Below are 25,650 nucleotides of genomic sequence, written 5' to 3'. Positions count from 1 at the left end.
TGCCGTGACCCTGTGGTTCCTCCTGTAACCGGTCTCCCTAAGGCCTATATGGACTTTGCGGATGTTTTTTGCAAAAAACAAGCTGAGACTTTACCTCCTCACAGGCCTTATGACTGTCCCATTGACCTCCTCCCGGGTACTACTCCACCCCGGGGCAGAATTTATCCTCTCTCTGTCCCAGAGACTCTTGCTATGTCTGAGTATATCCAGGAAAATTTAAAGAAGGGCTTTATCCGCAAATCTTCCTCCCCTGCCGGAGCCGGATTTTTCTTTGTGTCCAAAAAAGATGGCTCTCTACGTCCTTGCATTGACTACCGCGGTCTTAATAAAATCACTGTAAAAAACCGCTACCCCCTACCTCTCATCTCTGAACTCTTTGATCGCCTCCAAGGTGCCCACATCTTTACCAAACTGGACTTAAGAGGTGCCTATAATCTCATTCGCATCAGAGAGGGGGATGAATGGAAAACGGCATTTAACACCAGAGATGGACACTTTGAGTATCTGGTGTCACGATGCCGGCTGGCAGGTAGTGGATCCTCTGTGCCAGAGAGGGATTGGCGTGGACCGTGCTAGTGGACCGGTTCTAAGCCACTACTGGTTTTCACCAGAGCCCGCCGCAAAGCGGGATGGTCTTGCTGCGGCGGTAGTGACCAGGTCGTATCCACTAGCAACGGCTCACCTCTCTGGCTGCTGAAGATGCTGAAGATAGGCGTGGTACAAGGGAGTAGGCAGAAGCAAGGTCGGACGTAGCAGAAGGTCGGGGGCAGGCGGCAAGGATCGTAGTCAGGGGCAACGGCAGGAGGTCAGGAACACGGACTAGGAACAGACAAGGGAACGCTTTCACTAGGCACAAGTGCAACAAGATCCGGCAAGGGAGTGCAAGGGAAGTGAGGTAATATAGGGAAGTGCACAGGTGATTACCCTAATTGGAACCACTGCGCCAATCAGCGGCGCAGTGGCCCTTTAAATCGCAGAGACCCGGCGCGCGCGCGCCCTAGGGAGCGGGGCCGCGCGCGCCGGGACAGAACAGACGGGGAGCGAGTCAGGTAGGGGAGCCGGGGTGCGCATCGCGAGCGGGCGCTACCCGCATCGCGAATCGCATCCCGGCTGGCAGCGGGATCGCAGCGCCCCGGGTCAGAGGACGTGACCGGAGCGCTGCAGCAGAGAGAGAGAAGCGAGCGCTCCGGGGAGGAGCGGGGACCCGGAGCGCTCGGCGTAACAGTACCCCCCCCCTTGGGTCTCCCCCTCTTCTTGGGGCCAAAGAACCTGAGGAAAAAAAACTCAATTTTTCCGTGATGAGGTCCGATGCAAATTAGGAGGGGTTCTGTGTGGAAACGTACGAGACAGTCCAATCTTTTATTGTAAAAACAATAGATGTAGAGGGGTCTGGCGAGACTGGTCACAGGAACGTAGAACCTGTTGATGAGAGAGGCCAAAAAAAATTTTCCTGCAGATCCGGAATCCAAGAAGAGCATAGTAGAGAAGGAGAAGGTAGAGGCAGATATCCGCACAGGCACAGTAAGGCGTGGAGAAGCAGAGTTGACATCAAGAACTGTGTCACCTTTGTGCGGAGTCAGCGTACGTCTTTCCAGGCGGGGAGGACGGATAGGACAATCCTTCAGGAAGTGTTCGGTACCGGCATAGTACAGGCAAAGATTCTCCATGCGGCGTCGTGTCCTCTCTTGAGGTGTCAAGCAAGACCGGTCAACTTGCATAGCCTCCGCGGCGGGAAGCACAGGAACAGATTGCAGAGGACCAGAGGAGAGAGGAGCCGGAGAGAAAAAACGCTTCGTGCGAACAAAGTCCATATCCAGGCGGAGCTCCAGACGCCATCCGGAAGAACGCATGTCAATGCGAGTGGCTAGATGAATGAGTTCATGTAGGTCAGCAGGAGTCTCTCGTGCGGCCAGAACATCTTTAATGTTGCTGGATAGGCCTTTTTTAAAGGTCGCGCAGAGAATCTCACTATTCCAGGACAACTCGTAAGCAAGAGCACGGAACTGAATGGCGTACTCGCCAACGGAAGAAACACCCTGGGCCAGGTTCAGCAGGGCAATCTCGGCTGAAGAAGCTCGGGCAGGTTCCTCAAAGACACTTCGAATTTCCGAGAAGAAGGAGTGTACAGAGGCAGTGACGGGGTCATTGCGGTCCCAGAGCGGTGCGGCCCATGACAGGGCTTTTCCAGACAGAAGGCAGAACACGAAAGCCACCTTAGACCTTTCAGTAGGAAACTGGTCCGACATCATCTCCAAGTGCTGGGAACATTGCGAAAGAAAGCCACGGCAATACTTAGAGTCCCCATTAAATTTGTCCGGCAAGGACAGGCGGAGGCTAGGAGTGGCCGCTCGCTGCGGAGGAGGTGCAGGAGCTGGCGGAGGAGAAGATTGCTGGAGAAGTTGCGACTGAAGTTGGTGCGAAATGGTGGACATTTCCGACAGCTGACGGGTTAGAAGGGCGATCTGTCGGGCTTGCTGGGCGGCCACCGTGGTGAGGTCAGCGACAACTGGCAGAGGAACTTCAGCGGGATCCATGGCCGGATCTACTGTCACGATGCCGGCTGGCAGGTAGTGGATCCTCTGTGCCAGAGAGGGATTGGCGTGGACCGTGCTAGTGGACCGGTTCTAAGCCACTACTGGTTTTCACCAGAGCCCGCCGCAAAGCGGGATGGTCTTGCTGCGGCGGTAGTGACCAGGTCGTATCCACTAGCAACGGCTCACCTCTCTGGCTGCTGAAGATGCTGAAGATAGGCGTGGTACAAGGGAGTAGGCAGAAGCAAGGTCGGACGTAGCAGAAGGTCGGGGGCAGGCGGCAAGGATCGTAGTCAGGGGCAACGGCAGGAGGTCAGGAACACGGACTAGGAACAGACAAGGGAACGCTTTCACTAGGCACAAGTGCAACAAGATCCGGCAAGGGAGTGCAAGGGAAGTGAGGTAATATAGGGAAGTGCACAGGTGATTACCCTAATTGGAACCACTGCGCCAATCAGCGGCGCAGTGGCCCTTTAAATCGCAGAGACCCGGCGCGCGCGCGCCCTAGGGAGCGGGGCCGCGCGCGCCGGGACAGAACAGACGGGGAGCGAGTCAGGTAGGGGAGCCGGGGTGCGCATCGCGAGCGGGCGCTACCCGCATCGCGAATCGCATCCCGGCTGGCAGCGGGATCGCAGCGCCCCGGGTCAGAGGACGTGACCGGAGCGCTGCAGCAGAGAGAGAGAAGCGAGCGCTCCGGGGAGGAGCGGGGACCCGGAGCGCTCGGCGTAACATCTGGTCATGCCCTTTGGCCTGTGCAACGCCCCTGCCGTCTTCCAAGACTTTGTTAATGAAATCTTTCGTGATCTTTTATATTCCTGTGTTGTTGTATATCTGGACGATATCCTGATTTTTTCTGCCAACCTAGAAGAACACCGCCAGCATGTCCGCATGGTTCTTCAGAGACTTCGTGACAATCAACTGTATGCCAAAATGGAGAAATGTCTGTTTGAATGTCAATCTCTTCCTTTCCTAGGATACTTGGTCTCTGGCCAGGGACTACAAATGGATCCAGACAAACTCTCTGCCGTCTTAGATTGGCCACGCCCCTCCGGACTTCGTGCTATCCAACGTTTTTTGGGGTTCGCCAATTATTACAGACAATTCATTCCACATTTTTCCACCATTGTGGCTCCTATCGTGGCTTTAACCAAAAAGAATGCCAATCCTAAGTCATGGCCTCCTCAAGCGGAAGACGCCTTTAAACAGCTCAAGTCTGCCTTTTCTTCGGCTCCCGTGCTCTCCAGACCTGACCCATCTAAACCCTTCCTATTGGAGGTTGATGCCTCCTCTGTAGGAGCTGGAGCGGTCCTTCTACAGAAAAATTCTTCCGGGCATGCTGTTACTTGTGGTTTTTTTTCTAGGACCTTCTCTCCAGCTGAGAGGAACTACTCCATCGGGGACCGAGAGCTTCTAGCCATTAAATTAGCACTTGAGGAATGGAGGCATCTGTTGGAGGGATCAAGATTTCCAGTTATTATTTACACCGATCACAAGAACCTCTCCTATCTCCAGTCTGCCCAACGGCTGAATCCTCGCCAGGCCAGGTGGTCTCTGTTCTTTGCCCGATTTAATTTTGAAATTCACTTTCGGCCTGCCGATAAGAACATTAGGGCCGATGCTCTCTCTCGTTCCTCGGATGCCTCGGAAGTAGAGCTCTCTCCGCAACACATCATCCCCCCTGACTGCCTGATCTCCACTTCTCCAGCCTCCATCAGGCAAACTCCTCCAGGGAAGACCTTCGTTTCTCCACGCCAACGCCTCGGAATCCTCAAATGGGGTCACTCCTCCCATCTCGCAGGTCATGCGGGTATCAAGAAATCCGTGCAACTCATCTCTCGTTTCTATTGGTGGCCGACTCTGGAGACGGATGTTGTGGATTTTGTACGAGCCTGCACTGTTTGTGCCCGGGATAAGACTCCTCGCCAGAAGCCCGCTGGTCTTCTTCATCCTCTGCCTGTCCCCGAACAGCCTTGGTCTCTGATTGGTATGGACTTTATTACGGACTTACCCCCATCCCGTGGCAACACTGTTGTTTGGATGGTCGTTGATCGATTCTCCAAGATGGCACATTTCATCCCTCTTCCTGGTCTTCCTTCAGCGCCTCAGTTGGCAAAACAATTTTTTGTACACATTTTTCGTCTTCACGGGTTGCCCACGCAGATCGTCTCGGATAGAGGCGTCCAATTCGTGTCAAAATTCTGGAGGGCTCTCTGTAAACAACTCAAGATTAAATTAAACTTTTCCTCTGCATATCATCCTCAATCCAATGGGCAAGTAGAAAGAATTAACCAGGTCCTGGGTGATTATTTACGCCATTTTGTTTCCTCCCGCCAGGATGACTGGGCAGATCTTCTACCATGGGCCGAATTTTCGTATAACTTCAGAGTCTCTGAATCCTCCTCCAAATCCCCATTTTTTGTGGTGTACGGCCGTCACCCTCTTCCCCCCCCTCCCTACTCCCTTGCCCTCTGGTTTGCCCGCTGTGGATGAAATATCTCGTGATCTTTCCACCATATGGAAAGAGACCCAAAATTCTCTTTTACAGGCCTCATCACGCATGAAGAAGTTTGCTGATAGAAAAAGAAGAGCTCCCCCCATTTTTTCTCCTGGAGACAAGGTATGGCTCTCCGCTAAATATGTCCGCTTCCGTGTCCCTAGCTACAAATTGGGACCACGCTATCTTGGTCCTTTCAAAATCTTGTGCCAGATTAATCCTGTCTCTTACAAACTTCTTCTTCCTCCTTCTCTTCGAATTCCTAATGCCTTTCACGTTTCTCTTCTTAAACCACTTATCATCAACCGTTTCTCTCCTAAGTTTGTTTCTCCCACTCCTGTTTCCGGCTCCTCGGACATCTTCTCCGTTAAAGAGATACTGGCCTCCAAGAAGGTCAGAGGAAAAACCTTTTTCCTGGTCGATTGGGAGGGTTGTGGTCCTGAAGAGAGATCCTGGGAACCTGAGGACAATATCCTAGACAAAAGTCTGCTCCTCAGGTTCTCAGGCTCTAAGAAGAGGGGGAGACCCAAGGGGGGGGGTACTGTTACGCCGAGCGCTCCGGGTCCCCGCTCCTCCCCGGAGCGCTCACTTCACTCTCGCTACCGCAGCGCTCCGGGCAGCTCCACTGACCCGGTGCGCTGCGATACCGTCTCCAGCCGGGATGCGATTCGCGATGCGGGTGGCGCCCGCTCGCGATGCGCATCCCGGCTCCCGTACCTGACTCGCTCTCCATCTGTCCTGTCCCGGCGCGCGCGGCCCCGCTCCCTAGGGCGCGCGCGCGCCGGGTCTCTGCGATTTAAAGGGCCACTGCGCCGCTGATTGGCGCAGTGGTTCCAATTAGTGTGTTCACCTGTGCACTCCCTATTTATACCTCACTTCCCCTTCACTCCCTCGCCGGATCTTGTTGCCATTGTGCCAGTGAAAGCGTTTCCTTGTGTGCTCCTAGCCTGTGTTCCAGACCTCCTGCCGTTGCCCCTGACTACGATCCTTGCTGCCTGCCCCGACCTTCTGCTACGTCCGACCTTGCTTCTGTCTACTCCCTTGTACCGCGCCTATCTTCAGCAGCCAGAGAGGTTGAGCCGTTGCTAGTGGATACGACCTGGTCACTACCGCCGCAGCAAGACCATCCCGCTTTGCGGCGGGCTCTGGTGAAAACCAGTAGTGACTTAGAACCGGTCCACTAGCACGGTCCACGCCAATCCCTCTCTGGCACAGAGGATCCACCTCCTGCCAGCCGGCATCGTGACAAACCTTAACTTGGTGGTTTTTACTGCATACTAATAAAAGTGAAGTTTTATAGGTTCCTCTAATGCAATTAGGTGCTTATTTCTTTTCTTCCATTATTATAATGAGGCAGCAATATTAACCACTGTTAGGCTGGGTTCACACCACGTTTTGTTAAATACGGTTCCCGTATATGGCTGGGAGGAGGGGGGCGGGGCTTAATCGCAGCGCCCGCACCCCGCCGTATTCGGGAACCGTATTTAATGTATGTCTATGAGCCGACCGGAGTGAACCGCAGCCTTCGGTCTGCTTCGTTTTCGGCCGTATGCGGTTTCCCTACCGCAGGCAAAAACACGGTCGACCACGTTTTTGCCTGTGGTAGGGAAACCGCATACGGCCGAAAATGAAGCCGACCGGAGGCTGCGGTTCACTCCGGTCGGCTCATAGATATACATTAAATACGGTTTCCGAATACGGCGGGGTGCGGGCGCCGCTATTAAGCCCCGCCCCCCTCCTCCCAGCCGTATACGGGAACCGTATTTAACAAAACGTGGTGTGAACCCAGCCTTATACAGGCTGTAAACTCAATACTTTACATTATTTCAATGTCATTTCTTCAGTGTTGTCACATGGAAAGATATAATAAAATATGTACATAATGTAAATAAAGATTTTAATTATTATTGTTATTATCATTACTTTACACCTCAGATAGCTGTTGGACGATTGCCTATTTGGCCATTAGCTATTCTTTCTGCCCCTCATATACATGCATGGCCATTTTGGCTAAGAATGCATGTGTTCTTAACAGGAAAATGGGAAAAGGCTGTTGCCAGCTTCCTCTGGTGGCAGGATTGGGCATTTTTAAATTAACATGTCTGATCCTTCTTTCCCCCTGACATTTACCATCGGGGAGAGTTTGGAGGCCCACATACACATCAGATAGTCAGCCAATCCCATAAAAAAGCGAAAATGACAGACTCATTATAAACAGGGGTTCACCAGGTTCATTAGGAATCATTATATTTGTTATGGCTCCTGTAATTGCACAATACATGACGTCAGTGTGAACAGTGGCCATTTGTCATTCCATTATAATGGCAAATGTCACAATTTTGCAGTTTCATCTAAATGCACAAATGTGTACCAAATGGAATCTGGTTATGTTACTGCTGCCATGAGTTTTTTGAGCTGAGCAATAGAGGGAATGTTTGAACTGGAGTTAACAATGTACATATGAACATATTTAGTGAGCTTACCATCAAGGGGAAGATAATTGCTGCCACAGTTGATTTCAGTATCCACAAGATGACCAAACAAGACAGCTGAATGAGGGTAAAGAAATGGACTTTCGGCAGTGGAACATGGCGAAGGTATATTAGGTCTGGCTGATGCTTTGGTGGAACAAGTAGTAATTTCAACCGTTCTGTGAACTTTAAAAATAAAACAAAAAGATCTTTAAATACAAAAATCTAAATCATGCACAATTTAAAGTGTTTTTCAAGGATAAAAACTAAATGAGTGACAAATGTTAAATATCTATATATACAGTACTTAATACATTTAGAACTCCTCACTCTACTTCACTAACTGCCACTGTTCAGAGCATTCACTGCATTGCAGTTTCTGTATCGGTGCGATGGCATGTCATCTGCAGTTGTCACATCTGTGCAGTTGCCCATGACTGGCCAACCTTCTTACATAATGTAGGATACAGATGGGGCATGGGTCATGATCAGTAGATATGTACAGTATATATTAAGACATTTACTTTTTTTAAGGTGAAGTCTTGTCAGGATAGGGGATAAGTTTTAGATCGTAGGAGGGGGGCTGGGGTCAGACCGCTGTGATCTCCTGTACGGGGCCCCGGGTCTCCCCCAGAGCAAAACGTCAAAACCCCCGCCTGAAGCAGAGGCCGCCACGCCCCCTCCATATATCTCTATGGGAGAGCCATTCTCTGAAATACATTCTTAAAGGGGTACTCCACTCCTAGACATCTCAAACCCTATCCAAAGGATAGGGGATAAGATGTCTGATCGTGGGGCGGAGTACCCCTTTAAAGATTGTCACTTCTTTCCTACTTCTCTCCACTGCTGATAGAGCCTTTCTTTAATATGTTTCTACTTTCTTTACGCAGAGTCAACTTAAAACAAGGTGTTTGAATTCGGCTACATTCTTATATGTGGCAAAAATGTGGTATAAATCCGCTATATCTAAACTTGGCTTTTATAGCTTTTCTGGTTGAGCATGTTTAGAGTTTTTAGACCATGTGTTAATTTCTTATGTATGACCCACAGGAACTTCTTTTCTTTTTGAATTAATTTTCTGTCTGACCACAGTGCTCTCTGCTGACACATCTGTCCATATCAGGAACTGTCCAGAGCAGGAGAGGTTTGCTATGGGGATTTGCTTCTACTCTGGACAGTTCCTAAAATGGACAGAGGTGAAAGCAGAGAGCACTATGGTCAGACAGAAAGGAAATTCAAAAAGAAAATAACTTCCTGTGGAGTATACAGCAACTGATAAGTACTGGAAGGATTAAGATTTTTAAATAGAAGTAATTTACAAATCTGTTGAACTTTCTGGCACCAGTTAATTAAAAAAAAAAATGTTTTCCAAGGGAGTACCCCTTTGAAAAAATATTTTAAGCTTTGAAAAGCTCTGTATTACACCTTTCCCCTTTGTTCACATTGTGTGAGCTCTCGGCAGGAGAAAGTGGGCGTTCAACAGCCGGCACGACACTGAAGCCTGCGAGAGCTGTGTCTCGTCATGCCCCGCACGCACTTCCTGAGTTTGGTCTGCTGCCAGACTAGTAGGAGACCAAACTAACTGTTTGAATGCATCAGGGAACAGAACAGAGCCGCCTAGTGTCCGTTTTTCAATCACATTAATAACATATAAAGGTTGAGAATTTTAACAGAAAGTAATAGAAAAGTGTCTTATAATTACATAAGTAACAATACATTAAAAGTTTAGCTTGGTGACAGGTACTCTTTAAGAAATACTGAACACATCAAATATTATATACATTCTGCATAATACACCTCTTAATATGTAATTACTTACTTGAATACTTTTTAAAGCAGCCACGCCCATTTGGAGAAAGATTCCATATAATACAGGCATTGGTATATACTAAAAGAACATAAAAAAGTCAGAATGATATAACTAAAGTTAGAAAGTTAATCTTTAGTAATTAGTTTTCTCATCTAAAACCCATTGAATTAGTATTTTAGGCTTTAAAGGGGTACTCCATTGGAAAAGTTTTTTTTTTCTTCTTAAATCAGCTGGTTCAAGAAAGTTAAGCAGATTTGTAATTTACTTCTATAAAAAATTCTTAATCTTTCCAGTACTTAATAGCGGCTGTATATGTCACGATGCCGGCTGGCAGGTAGTGGATCCTCTGTGCCAGAGAGGGATTGGCGTGGACCGTGCTAGTGGACCGGTTCTAAGCCACTACAGGTTTTCATCAGAGCCCGCCGCAAAGCGGGATGGTCTTGCTGCGGCGGTAGTGACCAGGTCGTATCCACTAGCAACGGCTCACCTCTCTGGCTGCTGAAGATAGGCGCGGTACAAGGGAGTAGGCAGAAGCAAGGTCGGACGTAGCAGAAGGTCGGGGCAGGCAGCAAGGATCGTAGTCAGGGGCAACGGCAGAAGGTCTGGAAACACAGGCAAGGAACACACAAGGAACGCTTTCACTGGCACTAAGGCAACAAGATCCGGCAAGGGAGTGCAAGGGAAGTGAGGTAATATAGGGAAGTGCACAGGTGATTACCCTAATTGGAACCACTGCGCCAATCAGCGGCGCAGTGGCCCTTTAAATCGCAGAGACCCGGCGCGCGCGCGCCCTAGGGAGCGGGGCCGCGCGCGCCGGGACAGAACAGACGGGGAGCGAGTCAGGTAGGGGAGCCGGGGTGCGCATCGCGAGCGGGCGCTACCCGCATCGCGAATCGCATCCCAGCTGGCAGCGGGATCGCAGCGCCCCGGGTCAGAGGACGTGACCGGAGCGCTGCAGCGGAGAGAGTGAAGCGAGCGCTCCGGGGAGGAGCGGGGACCCGGAGCGCTCGGCGTAACAGTACCCCCCCCCCTTGGGTCTCCCCCTCTTCTTGGAGCCTGAGAACCTGAGGAGCAGACTTTTGTCAAGGATGTTGTCCTCAGGTTCCCAGGATCTCTCTTCAGGACCACAACCCTCCCAGTCTACTAAAAAAAAATTTTTCCCTCTGACCTTTTTGGCAGCCAAAATTTCCTTGACCGAGAAGACGTCCGAGGAGCCGGAAACAGGAGTGGGAGGGACAGATTTGGGAGAAAAACGGTTGAGGATGAGTGGTTTGAGAAGAGAGACGTGAAAGGCATTAGGGATACGAAGAGAAGGAGGAAGAAGAAGTTTATAAGAGACAGGATTAATTTGACACAAAATTTTGAAAGGACCAAGATAGCGTGGTCCCAACTTGTAGCTAGGGACACGGAAGCGGACATATTTAGCGGAGAGCCATACCTTGTCTCCAGGGGAAAAAACGGGGGGAGCTCTTCTTTTCTTATCCGCGAACCTCTTCATGCGTGAAGAAGCCTGTAAGAGAGAATTTTGGGTCTCTCTCCATATAATGGAAAGGTCACGAGAAATTTCATCCACAGCGGGCAGACCAGAGGGCAAGGGGGTAGGGAGGGGGGGAAGAGGGTGACGGCCGTACACCACGAAAAATGGGGATTTGGAGGAAGATTCAGAGACCCTGAAGTTATACGAGAATTCGGCCCATGGAAGGAGATCTGCCCAGTCATCCTGGCGGGAGGAAACAAAATGTCGCAAATAATCACCCAAGATCTGGTTAATTCTTTCTACTTGTCCATTGGACTGGGGATGATATGCAGAGGAAAAATTTAATTTAATCTTGAGTTGTTTACAGAGAGCCCTCCAGAATTTAGACACGAATTGGACACCTCTATCCGAGACAATCTGCGTAGGCAACCCGTGAAGACGAAAAATGTGTACAAAAAATTGTTTAGCCAACTGAGGCGCAGAAGGAAGACCAGGAAGAGGGATGAAATGTGCCATTTTGGAGAATCGATCAACGACCACCCAAATAACAGTGTTGCCACGGGAAGGGGGTAAATCAGTAATAAAATCCATACCAATCAGAGACCAAGGCTGTTCGGGGACAGGCAGAGGATGAAGAAAACCAGCGGGCTTCTGGCGAGGAGTCTTATCCCGGGCACAGATAGTGCAGGCTCGCACAAAGTCCCCAACATCCGTCTCCAGAGTCGGCCACCAATAGAAGCGGGAGATGAGTTGCACAGATTTCTTGATGCCCGCATGACCTGCGAGATGGGAGGAGTGACCCCATTTGAGGATTCCGAGGCGTTGGCGTGGAGAAACAAAGGTCTTCCCTGGAGGAGTCTGCCTGATGGAGGCAGGAGAAGTGGAGATCAGGCAGTCAGGTGGAATGATGTGTTGCGGAGGGAGATCAACTTCTGAGGCATCCGAGGAACGAGAGAGAGCATCGGCCCTAATGTTCTTATCGGCAGGACGAAAGTGAATCTCAAAATTAAATCGGGCAAAGAACAGAGACCACCGGGCCTGGCGAGGATTCAGCCGTTGGGCAGACTGGAGGTAGGAGAGGTTCTTGTGGTCGGTGTAGATAATAACAGGAGAACTTGATCCCTCCAGCAGATGCCTCCATTCCTCAAGTGCTAATTTAATGGCTAGAAGCTCTCGATCCCCGATGGAGTAGTTCCTCTCCGCTGGAGAGAAGGTCCTAGAGAAAAAACCACAAGTGACAGCATGCCCGGAAGAATTTTTTTGTAGAAGAACAGCTCCAGCTCCCACTGAGGAGGCATCAACCTCCAATAGGAAGGGTTTGGAAGGGTCAGGTCTGGAGAGGACGGGAGCCGAAGAAAAGGCAGACTTGAGTCGTTTAAAGGCGTCTTCTGCTTGAGGAGGCCAGGACTTGGGATCAGCACTTTTTTTGGTTAAAGCCACGATAGGAGCCACAATGGTAGAAAAATGTGGAATAAATTGCCTGTAATAATTGGCGAACCCCAAAAAGCGTTGGATAGCACGGAGTCCGGAGGGGCGTGGCCAATCTAAGACGGCAGAGAGTTTGTCTGGATCCATCTGTAGTCCCTGGCCAGAGACCAAATATCCTAGAAAAGGAAGAGATTGGCATTCAAACAGACATTTCTCAATTTTGGCATAGAGTTGGTTGTCACGAAGTCTCTGAAGAACCATACGGACATGCTGGCGGTGTTCTTCTAGATTGGCAGAAAAAATTAGGATATCGTCCAGATATACAACAACACAGGAATATAACAGATCACGAAAAATTTCATTGACAAAGTCTTGGAAGACGGCAGGGGCGTTGCACAGTCCAAAGGGCATGACCAGATACTCAAAGTGTCCATCTCTGGTGTTAAATGCCGTTTTCCACTCGTCCCCCTCTCTGATGCGGATGAGGTTATAGGCGCCTCTTAAGTCCAATTTAGTGAAGATGTGGGCACCTTGGAGGCGATCAAAGAGTTCAGAGATGAGGGGTAAGGGGTAGCGGTTCTTAACCGTGATTTTATTAAGACCGCGGTAGTCAATGCAAGGACGTAGGGAGCCATCTTTTTTGGACACAAAGAAAAATCCGGCTCCGGCAGGAGAGGAGGATTTACGGATAAAGCCCTTCTTTAGATTCTCCTGGACGTATTCGGACATGGCAAGAGTCTCTGGGGCAGAGAGAGGATAAATTCTGCCCCGGGGTGGAGTAGTGCCCGGGAGGAGGTCGATAGGGCAATCATAAGGCCTGTGAGGAGGTAGTGTCTCAGCTTGTTTTTTGCAGAAAACATCCGCGAAGTCCATATAGGCCTTAGGGAGACCGGTTACTGAAGGAACCACAGAGTTACGGCAAGGGTTACTGGGAACCGGTTTTAGACAGTTCTTGGAACAAGAGGACCCCCAACTCTTGATCTCCCCAGTGGACCAATCCAGGGTAGGGGAATGAAGTTGAAGCCAGGGAAGTCCAAGGAGAATTTCCGAGGTGCAATTGGGGAGGACCAAAAGTTCAATCCTCTCATGATGAGATCCGATGCTCATAAGAAGGGGCTCCGTGCGGAAACGTATGGTACAGTCCAATCTTTCATTATTTACACAATTGATGTAGAGGGGTCTGGCGAGACTGGTCACCGGGATGTTGAACCTGTTGACGAGAGAGGCCAAAATAAAATTTCCTGCAGATCCAGAGTCCAAGAAGGCCACAGCAGGGAAGGAGAAGGCAGAGGCAGACATCCGCACAGGCACAGTAAGACGTGGAGAAGCAGAGTAGACATCAAGGACTGTCTCACCTTTGTGCGGAGTCAGCGTACGTCTTTCCAGGCGGGGAGGACGGATAGGACAATCCCTCAGGAAGTGTTCGGTACTAGCACAGTACAGGCAGAGGTTCTCCATACGGCGTCGTGTCCTCTCTTGAGGTGTCAGACGAGACCGGTCGACCTGCATAGCCTCCACGGCGGGAGGCACAGGAACAGATTGCAGGGGACCAGAGGAGAGAGGAGCCGAGGAGACGAAACGCCTCGTGCGAACAGAGTCCATATCTTGGCGGAGTTCCTGGCGCCTTTCAGAAAAACGCATGTCAATGCGAGTGGCTAGGTGAATGAGTTCATGTAGATTAGCAGGGATTTCTCGTGCGGCCAGAACATCTTTAATGTTGCTGGATAGGCCTTTTTTGAAGGTCGCGCAGAGGGCCTCATTATTCCAGGACAATTCTGAAGCAAGTGTACGGAATTGTACGGCATACTCGCCAACGGAAGAATTACCCTGGACCAGGTTCAACAGGGCAGTCTCAGCAGAAGAGGCTCGGGCAGGTTCCTCAAAGACACTTCGGATTTCCGAGAAGAAGGAGTGTACAGAGGCAGTGACGGGGTCATTGCGGTCCCAGAGCGGTGTGGCCCATGACAGGGCTTTTCCGGACAGAAGACTGACTACGAAAGCCACCTTAGACCTTTCAGTGGGAAACAGGTCCGACATCATCTCCAGATGCAGGGAACATTGGGAAAGAAAGCCACGGCAAAACTTAGAGTCCCCATCAAATTTATCCGGCAAGGATAAGCGTATCCCAGGAGCGGCCACTCGCTGCGGAGGAGGTGCAGGAGCTGGCGGAGGAGATGACTGCTGAAGCTGTGGTAGTAACTGTTGTAGCATAACGGTCAGTTGAGACAGCTGTTGGCCTTGTTGCGCTATCTGTTGTGACTGCTGGGCGACCACCGTGGTGAGGTCAGCGACAACTGGCAGAGGAACTTCAGCGGGATCCATGGCCGGATCTACTGTCACGATGCCGGCTGGCAGGTAGTGGATCCTCTGTGCCAGAGAGGGATTGGCGTGGACCGTGCTAGTGGACCGGTTCTAAGCCACTACAGGTTTTCACCAGAGCCCGCCGCAAAGCGGGATGGTCTTGCTGCGGCGGTAGTGACCAGGTCGTATCCACTAGCAACGGCTCACCTCTCTGGCTGCTGAAGATAGGCGCGGTACAAGGGAGTAGGCAGAAGCAAGGTCGGACGTAGCAGAAGGTCGGGGCAGGCAGCAAGGATCGTAGTCAGGGGCAACGGCAGAAGGTCTGGAAACACAGGCAAGGAACACACAAGGAACGCTTTCACTGGCACTAAGGCAACAAGATCCGGCAAGGGAGTGCAAGGGAAGTGAGGTAATATAGGGAAGTGCACAGGTGATTACCCTAATTGGAACCACTGCGCCAATCAGCGGCGCAGTGGCCCTTTAAATCGCAGAGACCCGGCGCGCGCGCGCCCTAGGGAGCGGGGCCGCGCGCGCCGGGACAGAACAGACGGGGAGCGAGTCAGGTAGGGGAGCCGGGGTGCGCATCGCGAGCGGGCGCTACCCGCATCGCGAATCGCATCCCGGCTGGCAGCGGGATCGCAGCGCCCCGGGTCAGAGGACGTGACCGGAGCGCTGCAGCGGAGAGAGTGAAGCGAGCGCTCCGGGGAGGAGCGGGGACCCGGAGCGCTCGGCGTAACAGTATACTACAGAGGAAATTCTTTTCTTTTGGGATTTCTTTTCTGTCACGACCACAGTGCTCTCTGCTGACACCTCTGTCTATTTTAGGAATTGTCCAGAGCAGCATATGTTTGCTATGGGGATTTTCTCCTGCTCTGGACAGTTCCTGACATGGACAGAGGTGTCAGCAGAGAGCACTGTGGTCATGACAGAAAAGAAATCAAAAAAGGAAAAGAATTTCCTCTGTAGTATACAGCTGCTAATAAGTATTGGAAGGATTAAGATTTTTAAATAGATGTAATTTACAAATCTGTTTAACTTTCTGGCACCAGTTAATTTAAAAAAAGAAAAAAAGTTTCCCACCGGAGTACCCCCTTTAAAGCCTTAAGGTTTTGCACATCTGACCACTGTCACTTTAAGCATTAAAGGGGTACTCCCACCCTAGACATCTTATCCCCCTATCCATTGCATGCGGCACCCACCTGTTTTTTGTCCGGAAGTGCTGGAGGGTCTGAGTCGTGACTCCGGGAACGGAAGTCCGTGACGTTAGGACTCCGCCCCCGTGTGACGTCACGCCCGTCCCCTCAATGCAAGTCTATGGTAGGGGGCGTGATTCCGAGATTGTTTTTATGTGACATATTCTACTTTATCATAGTGGTAAATTTTTGACGATACTTGCATAATTTCTTGATAAAAAAAACCCAAATTTCATAAAAATTTTTGCATTGTTCTAACTTTGAAGTTCTCTGCTTGTGAAGAAAATGGACATAACAAATAAATTATATTTATTCACATATACAATATGTCTACTTTATGTTTGCATCATAAAGTTGACATGTTTTTACTTTTGGAAGACATCAGAGGGCTTCAAAGTTCAGCAGCAATTTTCAAATTTTTCACAAAAATTTCCAAAAAGGAATTTTTCAGGGACCAGTTCAGTTTTGTAGTGGATTTGAGGGGTTTTCATACTAGAAATACCCCATAAATGACCCCATTATAAAAACTGCACCCCTCAAAGTATACAAAATAATATTCAGAATGTTTGTTAACCCTTTAGGTGTTTCATAGGAATAGCAGCAAAGTGAAAGAGAAAATTCTAAATCCCCATTTTTTACACTCACATGTTCTTGTAGACCTAGTTTTTAGAAGGGGTAAAAGGAAAAAATTGCCCACAAAATTTGTAACCCAATTTCTCTTGAGTAAATAAATACCTCATGTGTGAACATAAAATGTTCTGTGGGTGCACTAGAGGGCTCAGAAGCGAAGGGGCGACAATGGGATTTTGGAGAGTGAATTTTGTTGAAATGGTTTTAAGGGGGCATGTCAAAGCCCCTATGGTTCCATAACAGCAAAAAAAGAAAAACACATGGCATACAATTTTTGAAACTACACCCCTCAAGGCACGTAACAGGGGGTACAGTGAGCCTTAACACTCCACAGGTGTTTGATGACTTTTCGTTAAAGTCGGATGTGTTAATGAAATGTTTTTTTCTTTCACTAAAATGCAGTTTTTTCCCAAAATTTACTATTTTTACAAGAGGTTATAGGAGAAAATGCCCCCCAAAATTGGTAACCCCATTTCTTCAGAGTATGGAAATAACCCATGTGTGGATGCAAAGTGCTCTGCGGGCGCACTACAATGCTCAGAAGAGAAGGAGCTTTTGGAGAGAGAATTTGTTTGGAATAGAAGTCGGGGGCCATGTGCGTTTACAAAGCCCCCATGCTACCAGAACAGTAGGACCCCCCCCCCCCCCCACATGTGACCCCATTTTGGAAACTACACCTCTCACGGAATGTAATAAGGGGTGCAGTGAGCATTTACACCCCACTGGCATTTGACAGATTTTTGGAACAGTGGGTTGTACAAAGGAAAAATAAAATTTTTCATTTTCACGGACCACTGTTCCAAAAATCTGTCAGACACCTGTGGGGTGTAAATGCTCACTGCACCCCTTATTACATTCTGTGAGGGGTGTAGTTTCCAAAATGGGGTCACATGTGGGGGGGGGGGGTGTCCTACTGTTCTGGTAGTATGGGGGCTTTGTAAATGCACATGGCCTCCAATTCCAGCCAAATGCTCTCTCCAAATGCCCAATGGCGCTCCTTCTCTTCTGAGCCCTGTAGTGCGCCAGCAGTGCACTTTACATCCACATATGGGGTATTTCCTTACTCAGAAGAAATGTTATTACAAATTATGGGGGGCTTTTTTCCTATTACCCCTTGTGAAAATGAAAAATTTGCGATAACACCAGCATTTTAGTGAAAAAATACACATTTTTCATTTTCACGTCCAACTTTAACAAAAAATTCTTCAAACACCTGTGGGTAGTTAAGGCTCACTTGTTACATTGCTTAAGGGGTGTAGTTTTCAAAATAGGGTCACATGTGGGTGTTTTTTTTGTGTTTATGTCAGAACCGCTGTAACGATCAGCAACCCCTGTGCAAATCACCTCAAATTTACATGACGCTCTCACTTCTGAGCCTTGTTGTGCGCCCGAAGAGCATTTTACGCCCACATATGGGGTATTTCCGTACTCAGGAGAAATTGTGTTACAAATTTTGGGGGTCTTTTTTTCCTTTTACCTCTTGTGAAAATGAAAAGTATGGGGCAACACCAGCAAGTTAGTGTAGAAAAAAAAAATTGCCAATAACATGCTGGAGTAGACCCCAACTTTACCTTTTCATAAGGGGTAAAAGGAGAAAAAGACCCCCAAACTTTATTAGGCAATTTGTCCAGAGTACGGAAATACCCCATATGTGGCCCTAAACTGTTGCCTTGAAATATGACAGGGCTCCGAAGTGAGCGCCATGAGTATTTGAGGCCTAAATTAGGGATTTGCATAGGGGTGGACATAGGGGTATTCTACGCCAGTGATTTCCAGACAGGGTGCCTCCAGCTGTTGCAAAACTCCCTGCATGCCTGGACAGTCAATGGCTGTCCGGCAATACTAGGAGTTGTTGTTTTGCAAAAGCTGGAGGCTCCGTTTTGGAAACAGTGCCGTATCAGATGCTTTAAATTTGGGGGGGAGGGGACTGTGTAGGGGTATTTGTATATGTAGTGTTTTACTCTTTATTTTGTGTAGTGTAGTGTTTTTAGGGTACATTCACACGGGTGGGGGTTCACAGCGAGCTTCACGCTAGGAATTTGAGCTGCAGCGGAAAATTTGCTACATCTCAAACTTGCAGTGAGAAACTCGCTATAAACCCCCGCCCGTGTGACTGTACCCTGTAGTTTTGCAACCTCCAGCTGTTGCAAAACTACAAATCTGCTGGGACTTATAGTTATGCAACAGCTGGAAGCATACTACTACAACTTCCAGCATGCCCTTTTGCTGTCCGTGCATGCTGGGGGTTGTAGTTATGCAACAGCTGGAGGTACACTGGTTACAAAACACTAAGCGTTTGTTACTTAACTCAGTGTTCCCCAACCCGTGGGCCTCCAGCTATTGCAAAACTACAACTCCCAGCATGTATGGTCTGTCAGTGCATGTTATAGTTTTGCAACAGCTGGAGGCACTCGGGTTGGGAAACACTGAGTTAGGAAACAGACAATGTTTCCCAACCAGTGTGCCTCCAGTTGTTGCAAAACTACAACTCCAAGCATGCCCAGATTGCCCAGGCATGCTGAGAATTGTAGTTTGGGCCAGATGTTACAGAACTACAACTCCCAGCATGCCTGGGCTGTATGGGCATACTGAGAGTTGTAATTTTGTAACATCTGGAAGAGCACAAATTGGAGACCACTTCACAGTGGTCTCCAAACTGTGGCCTCTAGATGTTGCAAAACTACAAATCCCAGCATGCCCGGACAGCCAAAGGCTGTAGTTTTGAAACTCCTAGAAGCAGCAGTGAAGATCACTTTACAGAGATCTTCACTGCTGCCTCCGATGCCGATGCTGCCTCCTCCACTTGCCTGCCGCTGGTCCCTGGTACCCGCTGCCTGCGCCGGTCCTCAGGTAAGTGCCGCCGATCCACCCGGCCACATTGGCCCCCGCAGCTCTGGGGGTCATCTTCCCCCGCTCTGCCTGGACTTCTAGAGGTGGGCAGAGCTGGGGATCTGACCTTTCACACCCCCCCCCCCACATCGCCAGGTTAACTGAATGACTTATATAAACGTCAGGTTATGCAGGTAGTTCGCGCATCCTGACGTTTATAGAAGTCATTCTGCGGGAAGGGGTTAAAGCTTCTGTTAGGAGTTCTGGTAAAGTGCTGTAATTGGTTGCTGTGGGAAAATCACTCCATTTTTTTTCTCTCTTGATAAATCTGGGCCATTGTATTGGTTTCTGTTATGAACATAGATATGAGTAAAGACTAACCATATGGTTATTCTTTGTTTCATGTTAACATGTAATGGATCTTAAATCTCTACAAGATTCTGTTCATAATTTAAAAAAATGGATCTTTATATAACTGAATACAGATCAGCAGATCTCATTTGCTTTAGCCACTATATTAGAAATACCTCCAGTTACGCTGGGGGAAGCGCCATTTTCAATTGCAAGCTTACCCTGTAGGCCGCACGCTGCCTTGGGCCTGCAGTCTACAGGGTTCTGGGAGCAGTGCAAGACCCTGCCCTTGACTCGAGCACACATGCAATGATGACATAACTCATCATGCTTGCAACTCCAGTCCACACACTGGAGTAATGGCAGACCCTGAAGATGAAGGAGTGGAGGGCAGATAAGGATAAGTTTGTTTTTATTTGTGTTTTGTTTTTTAATCAGGCGTGCATCTATATGCTTCAAGGGGGCCTTATCTAAACTGGGAGGCAACTATCTTACTTTTTGGAGGCACCTATCTACACTGGGAGCAACTATTTACCTACTGTTGAGCACCTATCTACCTACTGGAACACTTATCTGCCTAGGTGCACCAATTTGTGCAACTATCAAAATGATGGAGGCACCTATCTTCTGTAAAGAAGGGGGGACTATCCATACTAGAGGGCACCTATCTAAATAAGGGGAAACTATCTTACTTTTAGGGGGCACCTATTTGCACTGGGAGGCAACTAACTATGAAGAACCTATGTATCTTATGCGGTTACCTATCTGGTCTACCTACGGGGGAGCACCTATATACCAACTGGGGGACAAATATCTAGTGAAGGAATATATTTATCCAGTGGGGAGCCCCTGCCTGTTGGGTGACACCTATCTACTAAGAGAGGAATTATTACTATGGGTGGAGAAAAGACAAGGATGCTGCTGGGAAATTATTGAGCCCAAGATGTTTGCCCAAAAGATTCTGCGATTATGAGTTGTGGACAGGAGAAGTTGTCATGGCAGTCAGGGCCAGATTAAAAAAAAAATTATGAAAAAAAAGGAAGAGAATGACTTTGGTCAGAAAATATGTCATCTGTAAGTCACTGGATGCAAAAAAACTAGTTTTTGAATCTGACAGTGCCCATTTCAGTCACTGTGTGGTGGTAATGGTAGTGTTGGGGTGCGGCAACATTATTTATTAGAGGTATACTGGTATGGTGGTAATGTTGGTATAGATATACTGAATTTAATCAGTAACAGCATGAGGATAATATTCCTTCTTGTATACTGGGGTTATTGTTGGCTTCAATATACTGAATTGGGTCAATAAAAGTATGGTGGTAATAGGAAAGGTGATAATAGCTGTCCCTTGTATACTGGTAATATTTAGCAGATGTATGACTGTTAGAGGCATGCAATGTATATTAAATTAAATACCTTAAGAACTGGAGACAAAAACACAGATACACCAGTCAGGATGAAGACTATTAAGCCAGTTACTCTTTGCTCTCTGTAAATGGAAAACAATTATAATAGAAAGGTTGCATCTAATTCAACACTCAAAAGCTTTTCTTTGCTATTATGAAGAGAGCGGAACAGCATTATCATACAGACTGACAGAGGATGAACTAAATCCATTATATAGAGTGCATTAGATGGTTTAGTTGGCTCTTCACAAAAATTTTTTTTTAAAATACACAAATTTTTAAATCTTATTGTACACTGCTCAAAAAAATTAAGAAAACGCTTAAACAACACAATGTAACTCCAAGTCAATGACACTTCTGTGAAATCACACTGTCCACTCAGGAAGCAACACTGATTGACAATCAACAGCAGGTGGAAATTATAGGCAATTAGCAAGACACCCCCAATAAATGAGTGGTTCTGCAGGTGGTGACCACAGACCACTTATCAGTTCCTATGCTTCCTGGATGTTGTTTTGGTCACTTTTTAATGCTGGCGGTGCTTTTATTCTAGTGGTAACATGAGACGGAGTCTACAAACAACACAAGTGGCTCAGGTAGTGCAGCTCATCCAGGATGGGACATCAATGCGAGCTGTAACAAGAAGGTTTGCTGTGTCTGTCAGCGTATGCAGGCGCTACCAGGAGATGTGAAGGAGGCCATAGGAGGGCAACAACCCAGCAGCAGGACTGCTACCTACGCCTTTGTGCAAGGAGGAGCACTGCCAGAACCCTGCAAAATGACCTCCAGCAGGCCACAAATGTGCATGTGTCCACTCAAACGGTCAGACACAGACTCCATGAGGGTAGTATGAGGGCCCGACGTCCACAGGTGGGGGTTGTTGTGCTTACAGCCCAACACCATGCAGGACATTAGATATTTGCCAGAGAACACCAAGATTGGCAAATTCGTCACTGGCGCCCTGTGCTCTTCACAGATGAAAGCAGGTTCACTCTGAGCACATGTGACAGACATGTCAGAGTTTGGAGACACCCTGGAGAACATTCTGCTGCCTGCCACATCCTCCAGCATGACTGGTTTGGCAGTGGGTCAGTAATGGTGTGAGGTGGCATTTCTTTGGGGGCCGCACAGCCCTCCATGTGCTTCCCAGAGGTAGCCTGACTGCCATTAGGTACCGAGATGAGATCCTTAGACCCTTTGTGAAACCATATGTTGGTGTGGTTGGCCCTGGGTTCCTCCTAATGCAAGAAAATACTTGACCATGTGGCTGGAGTGTGTCAGAAGTTCCTGGAAGAGGAAGGCATTGATACTATGGACTGGCCTGCCCATTCCCCAGACCTGAATCCGATTAAGCACATCTGGGACTTCATGTCTTGCTTCATCCATCAATGCTACGTTGCACCCCAGACTGTCCAGGAGTTGGCGACACCTCATCAGGAGCATGCCCAGGCATTGTAGGGAGGTCATACGGGCACGTGGAGGCCACATACACTACTATGCCTCATTTTGACTTGTTTTGAGGACATTACATCAAAGTTGCATTAGCCTGTAGTGTGGTTTTTCCACTTTGATTTTAAGTGTGACTCCATATCCAGACCTCCATGGGTTGATAAATTTGATTGCCATTGATAATTTTTGTGTGATCTTGTTGTCAGCACATTCAACTATGTAAAAGACAAAAGTTTTTGCATACGATTAGTTCATTTATTCAGATCTAGGATGTGTAATCTTTGTGTTCCTTAACTTTTTTGAGCAGTGTATTTCCAATCTGTGGGGGAAGTCACCACTTGTCGAAAGATATTCCCAGATGACTACTTTATCTATTGAATACTATAAAGCAGACTTGTTGTAAATAAGAGGGCATGGGCTGGAAATTTTACATGGGCCAATTATCTCACATTACACATGGGAAAGAGACCAACGGTTGGAGGGTGAATTCATACAATACTTAAAGACCACCTAGATGGTCCAATAATAATACCCTTAGGTTCCCAACCGTCAAACTTATTATAAAATTAATCCTAAATTAAAGGACTTTATTGAACTGGTCCATAAACTAAATAAGGAATAATAGGAAATAACAAAATCACACTCTTACAAACACTGCATGCATGACAGCCTGATTGATTGTTGGTTGATGTTTGGGCTAAAAATAGCTCCTTGTGTTTATTTGGTTTGTAGGGGCCATTCTACATATAATGTCCCTTTCTACTCTATGGCTGGAGCATGCAGCTAGTTAAAACCAAATACACTGCCCCCTCAACGGTTCGCCACTTCAGTGGTTTTCCCATTGCCCGCATGCCTCTTGACAAAGCCACTGAAGTGGCGAAACGTTGAGGGGGGCAGTGTATTTTGGTTTTAACTAGCTGCATGCTCCAGCCATAGAGTAGAAATGGCTACTACAAACCAAATAAACACAAGGAGCTATTTTAAGCCAAGCATCAACCAACAATCAATCAGACTGTCATGCATGCAGTGTTTTTAAGAGTGTGATTTTGTTATTTCCTATTATTCCTTATTTAGTTTATGGACCAGTTCAATAAAGTCCTTTAATTTAGGATTACATTTATAATAAGTTTGACGGTTGGGAACCTAAGGGTATTATTGGACCATCTAGGTGGTCTTTAAGTATTAAATTATCTCCCATTGGCTGCAATGCATTCAATGCTAATCTGTAAGACTACAGACTGTGGGCAGTCACAGGAGTGCCCAATTTACAGAGAGGCCAGCGCCTCTTAATAAACCTGTCGCTGCTGATACAAATGGGATTTTATATAAGTAAGGCCTATGAAAAAACGATCTTAGTACATTCACCCATATGAGTAATTTAGAGATGAGCAAATCGAATCTGACTAAACTGAATTTGTTACGAATTTCATGAAAAATTTGATTCGCAATGACTGTGAATATCGCCAAAATTCTATTGCGCAAATTGCTTAATTAAACTCCATTTTGTGTGGTCCAGGGCATCTAAAATGGCAGATCCACATGTGAGGACATAGGGCAAGGAACTGTGGGAAGGCAAGGTGGGTAGGCGGGATAACCCTGAATCACATGTAGGATGCAGCCTATCAGCAACCAGTAACCCCTGTGATGTCACAGTCCTATATAATCGGCAGCCATATTCCAGCTCGAAACTTCATCCTTTCATTTCAGAGAGATAGGACAGCACTGTGTGTAACACAGACAAGCTTTTTACAGCAGCCATTAACCTCCCAGTCACTTTCTACAGTAGTGTATTACAGAGAGGGGCAGAGAGCTGTGTGTTTCTTCATACATTTGAACAAGCTGGCTCAGCTTGAGAAACAGCAGAGGATGGAGGAATAATTTTTCAGCGCAACTCTGTCTTTGTTCCACAACAAATGGTCTGCTGGTTATACTAGTCTGTAGATGGTATAATACCCAGCAGTCCATTCCTAATAGTCTTTGAGAGAGTGAAATTTTGGGTTTAGTACACAGCGACAGTGTGCTGCAGCACTGTTGTGTACTGTTAGTGTTGTGAAAAATAAGATTTTTAAGCGTACTGTAGCAAATTTTTCTGCCTTTATCTAAGTAGTGTACTATTTTTTACCTGTTAATCTGTCAAGAGCCTAGATACTGTAAAAAAGGCCAAGCAAAAATAATCACCGGCTGGTGTTTTACTGCAATACTTTTTTGAAGTGTACTGTAGTGCATTTTTCTGCCCTCTTTGTTCCACAACAAATGGTCTGCTGGTTATACTTGTCTGTAGATGGTATAATACACACCCAGCAGTCCATTCCTAATAGCCTGTAAGAGAGTGCAATTTTGGGTTTCGTACACAACGACTGTGTGCTGCAGCACTGTTGTGTACTGCTGGAGTGCAAAAAGACATTTTTAAAGTGTACTGTAGCGCATTTTTGTGCCCACACAAGTGTATACCACATACCCACATCTAAGTAGTGTACTATTTTGTACCTATTACTCGGCCAAGGGCCTAGACACTGTGAAAGTCCAACAAAAGTAATCACTGGCTGGTGTTTTACTCCACTACTTTTTTAAGTGTACTGTAGCGCAGAAACATTGCCATTGTGTATTATTTGAAAATGCAGAGATGCAGCAGATTTATTTCTATTTAATGCCCCTACATCATTAAGATGTTCGAGCGCTCGTGTTTTTAATTTGCGCGTGGTGCACTGTATCATGTACACTAAATTCTTGCTGTTACAATTCATATAATTGTTAATTGAATATTTTTTGCTGCCCTCTGCATTTTCAAATTCCTTCACTGTTTTTACCAAATTGGCAATGGCAATGTTTCTGGCTTTAGAATATATGGAATAGAACTCATAAAAACTGGTATCAGACAAGGTTGTATCAGGAATAAGTTGGAACATAGAGAAGCCTTCTGGCAGTTCACCCTTGGCACTCGCGCCCCGTTTGGGAATGAATGTCAGGCTTGAACTGCTTTTTCATTATTAACGGTACAATGTCCATCATAATGCAATGTAAAAATACAACACCTATGAATCAAAATAACAATGCTTTTGGTGGTGTTGGAAATGCAAGCAACGTGTTGACATTCATATGGTGATGAATACGGTGTTATAATACCTTTGTTTTTAGAAAAGAAACCTCCTTTTTAAAACTTGTATTTGTATACTAAGTCTCTGTTGTGTCATGTGTTCCTGTGGTGCAAGCACAGAGACCTAGGGCGGTGTGATTAGGTATATTTTGTACGATTTAAGTCCTTGCCCAACAGACCCATGAC

General features: G+C 47.4%; 1 protein-coding gene across 1 annotated transcript in view; it reads right to left on the bottom strand.

Annotated features, from left to right (window-relative positions):
* The window catches only part of SLC4A9 (solute carrier family 4 member 9), a 167,348-nt gene that overhangs the window by 23,635 nt on the left and 118,063 nt on the right, over positions 1 to 25,650 (bottom strand). The window contains exons 19-21 of the mRNA XM_056569903.1: positions 20,932 to 21,004; positions 9,316 to 9,384; positions 7,509 to 7,682 (exon numbers count right to left, since the gene is read on the bottom strand). Coding sequence (XP_056425878.1) covers positions 7,509 to 7,682; positions 9,316 to 9,384; positions 20,932 to 21,004 — 316 coding nt within the window. The remainder of the gene's footprint in view (positions 1 to 7,508; positions 7,683 to 9,315; positions 9,385 to 20,931; positions 21,005 to 25,650) is intronic.

This window comes from Hyla sarda, chromosome 4 (assembly GCF_029499605.1).
Source record: "Hyla sarda isolate aHylSar1 chromosome 4, aHylSar1.hap1, whole genome shotgun sequence".
Classification (NCBI taxonomy): domain Eukaryota; kingdom Metazoa; phylum Chordata; class Amphibia; order Anura; family Hylidae; genus Hyla; species Hyla sarda.
This window is presented reverse-complemented; position numbering and strand designations above follow the sequence as displayed.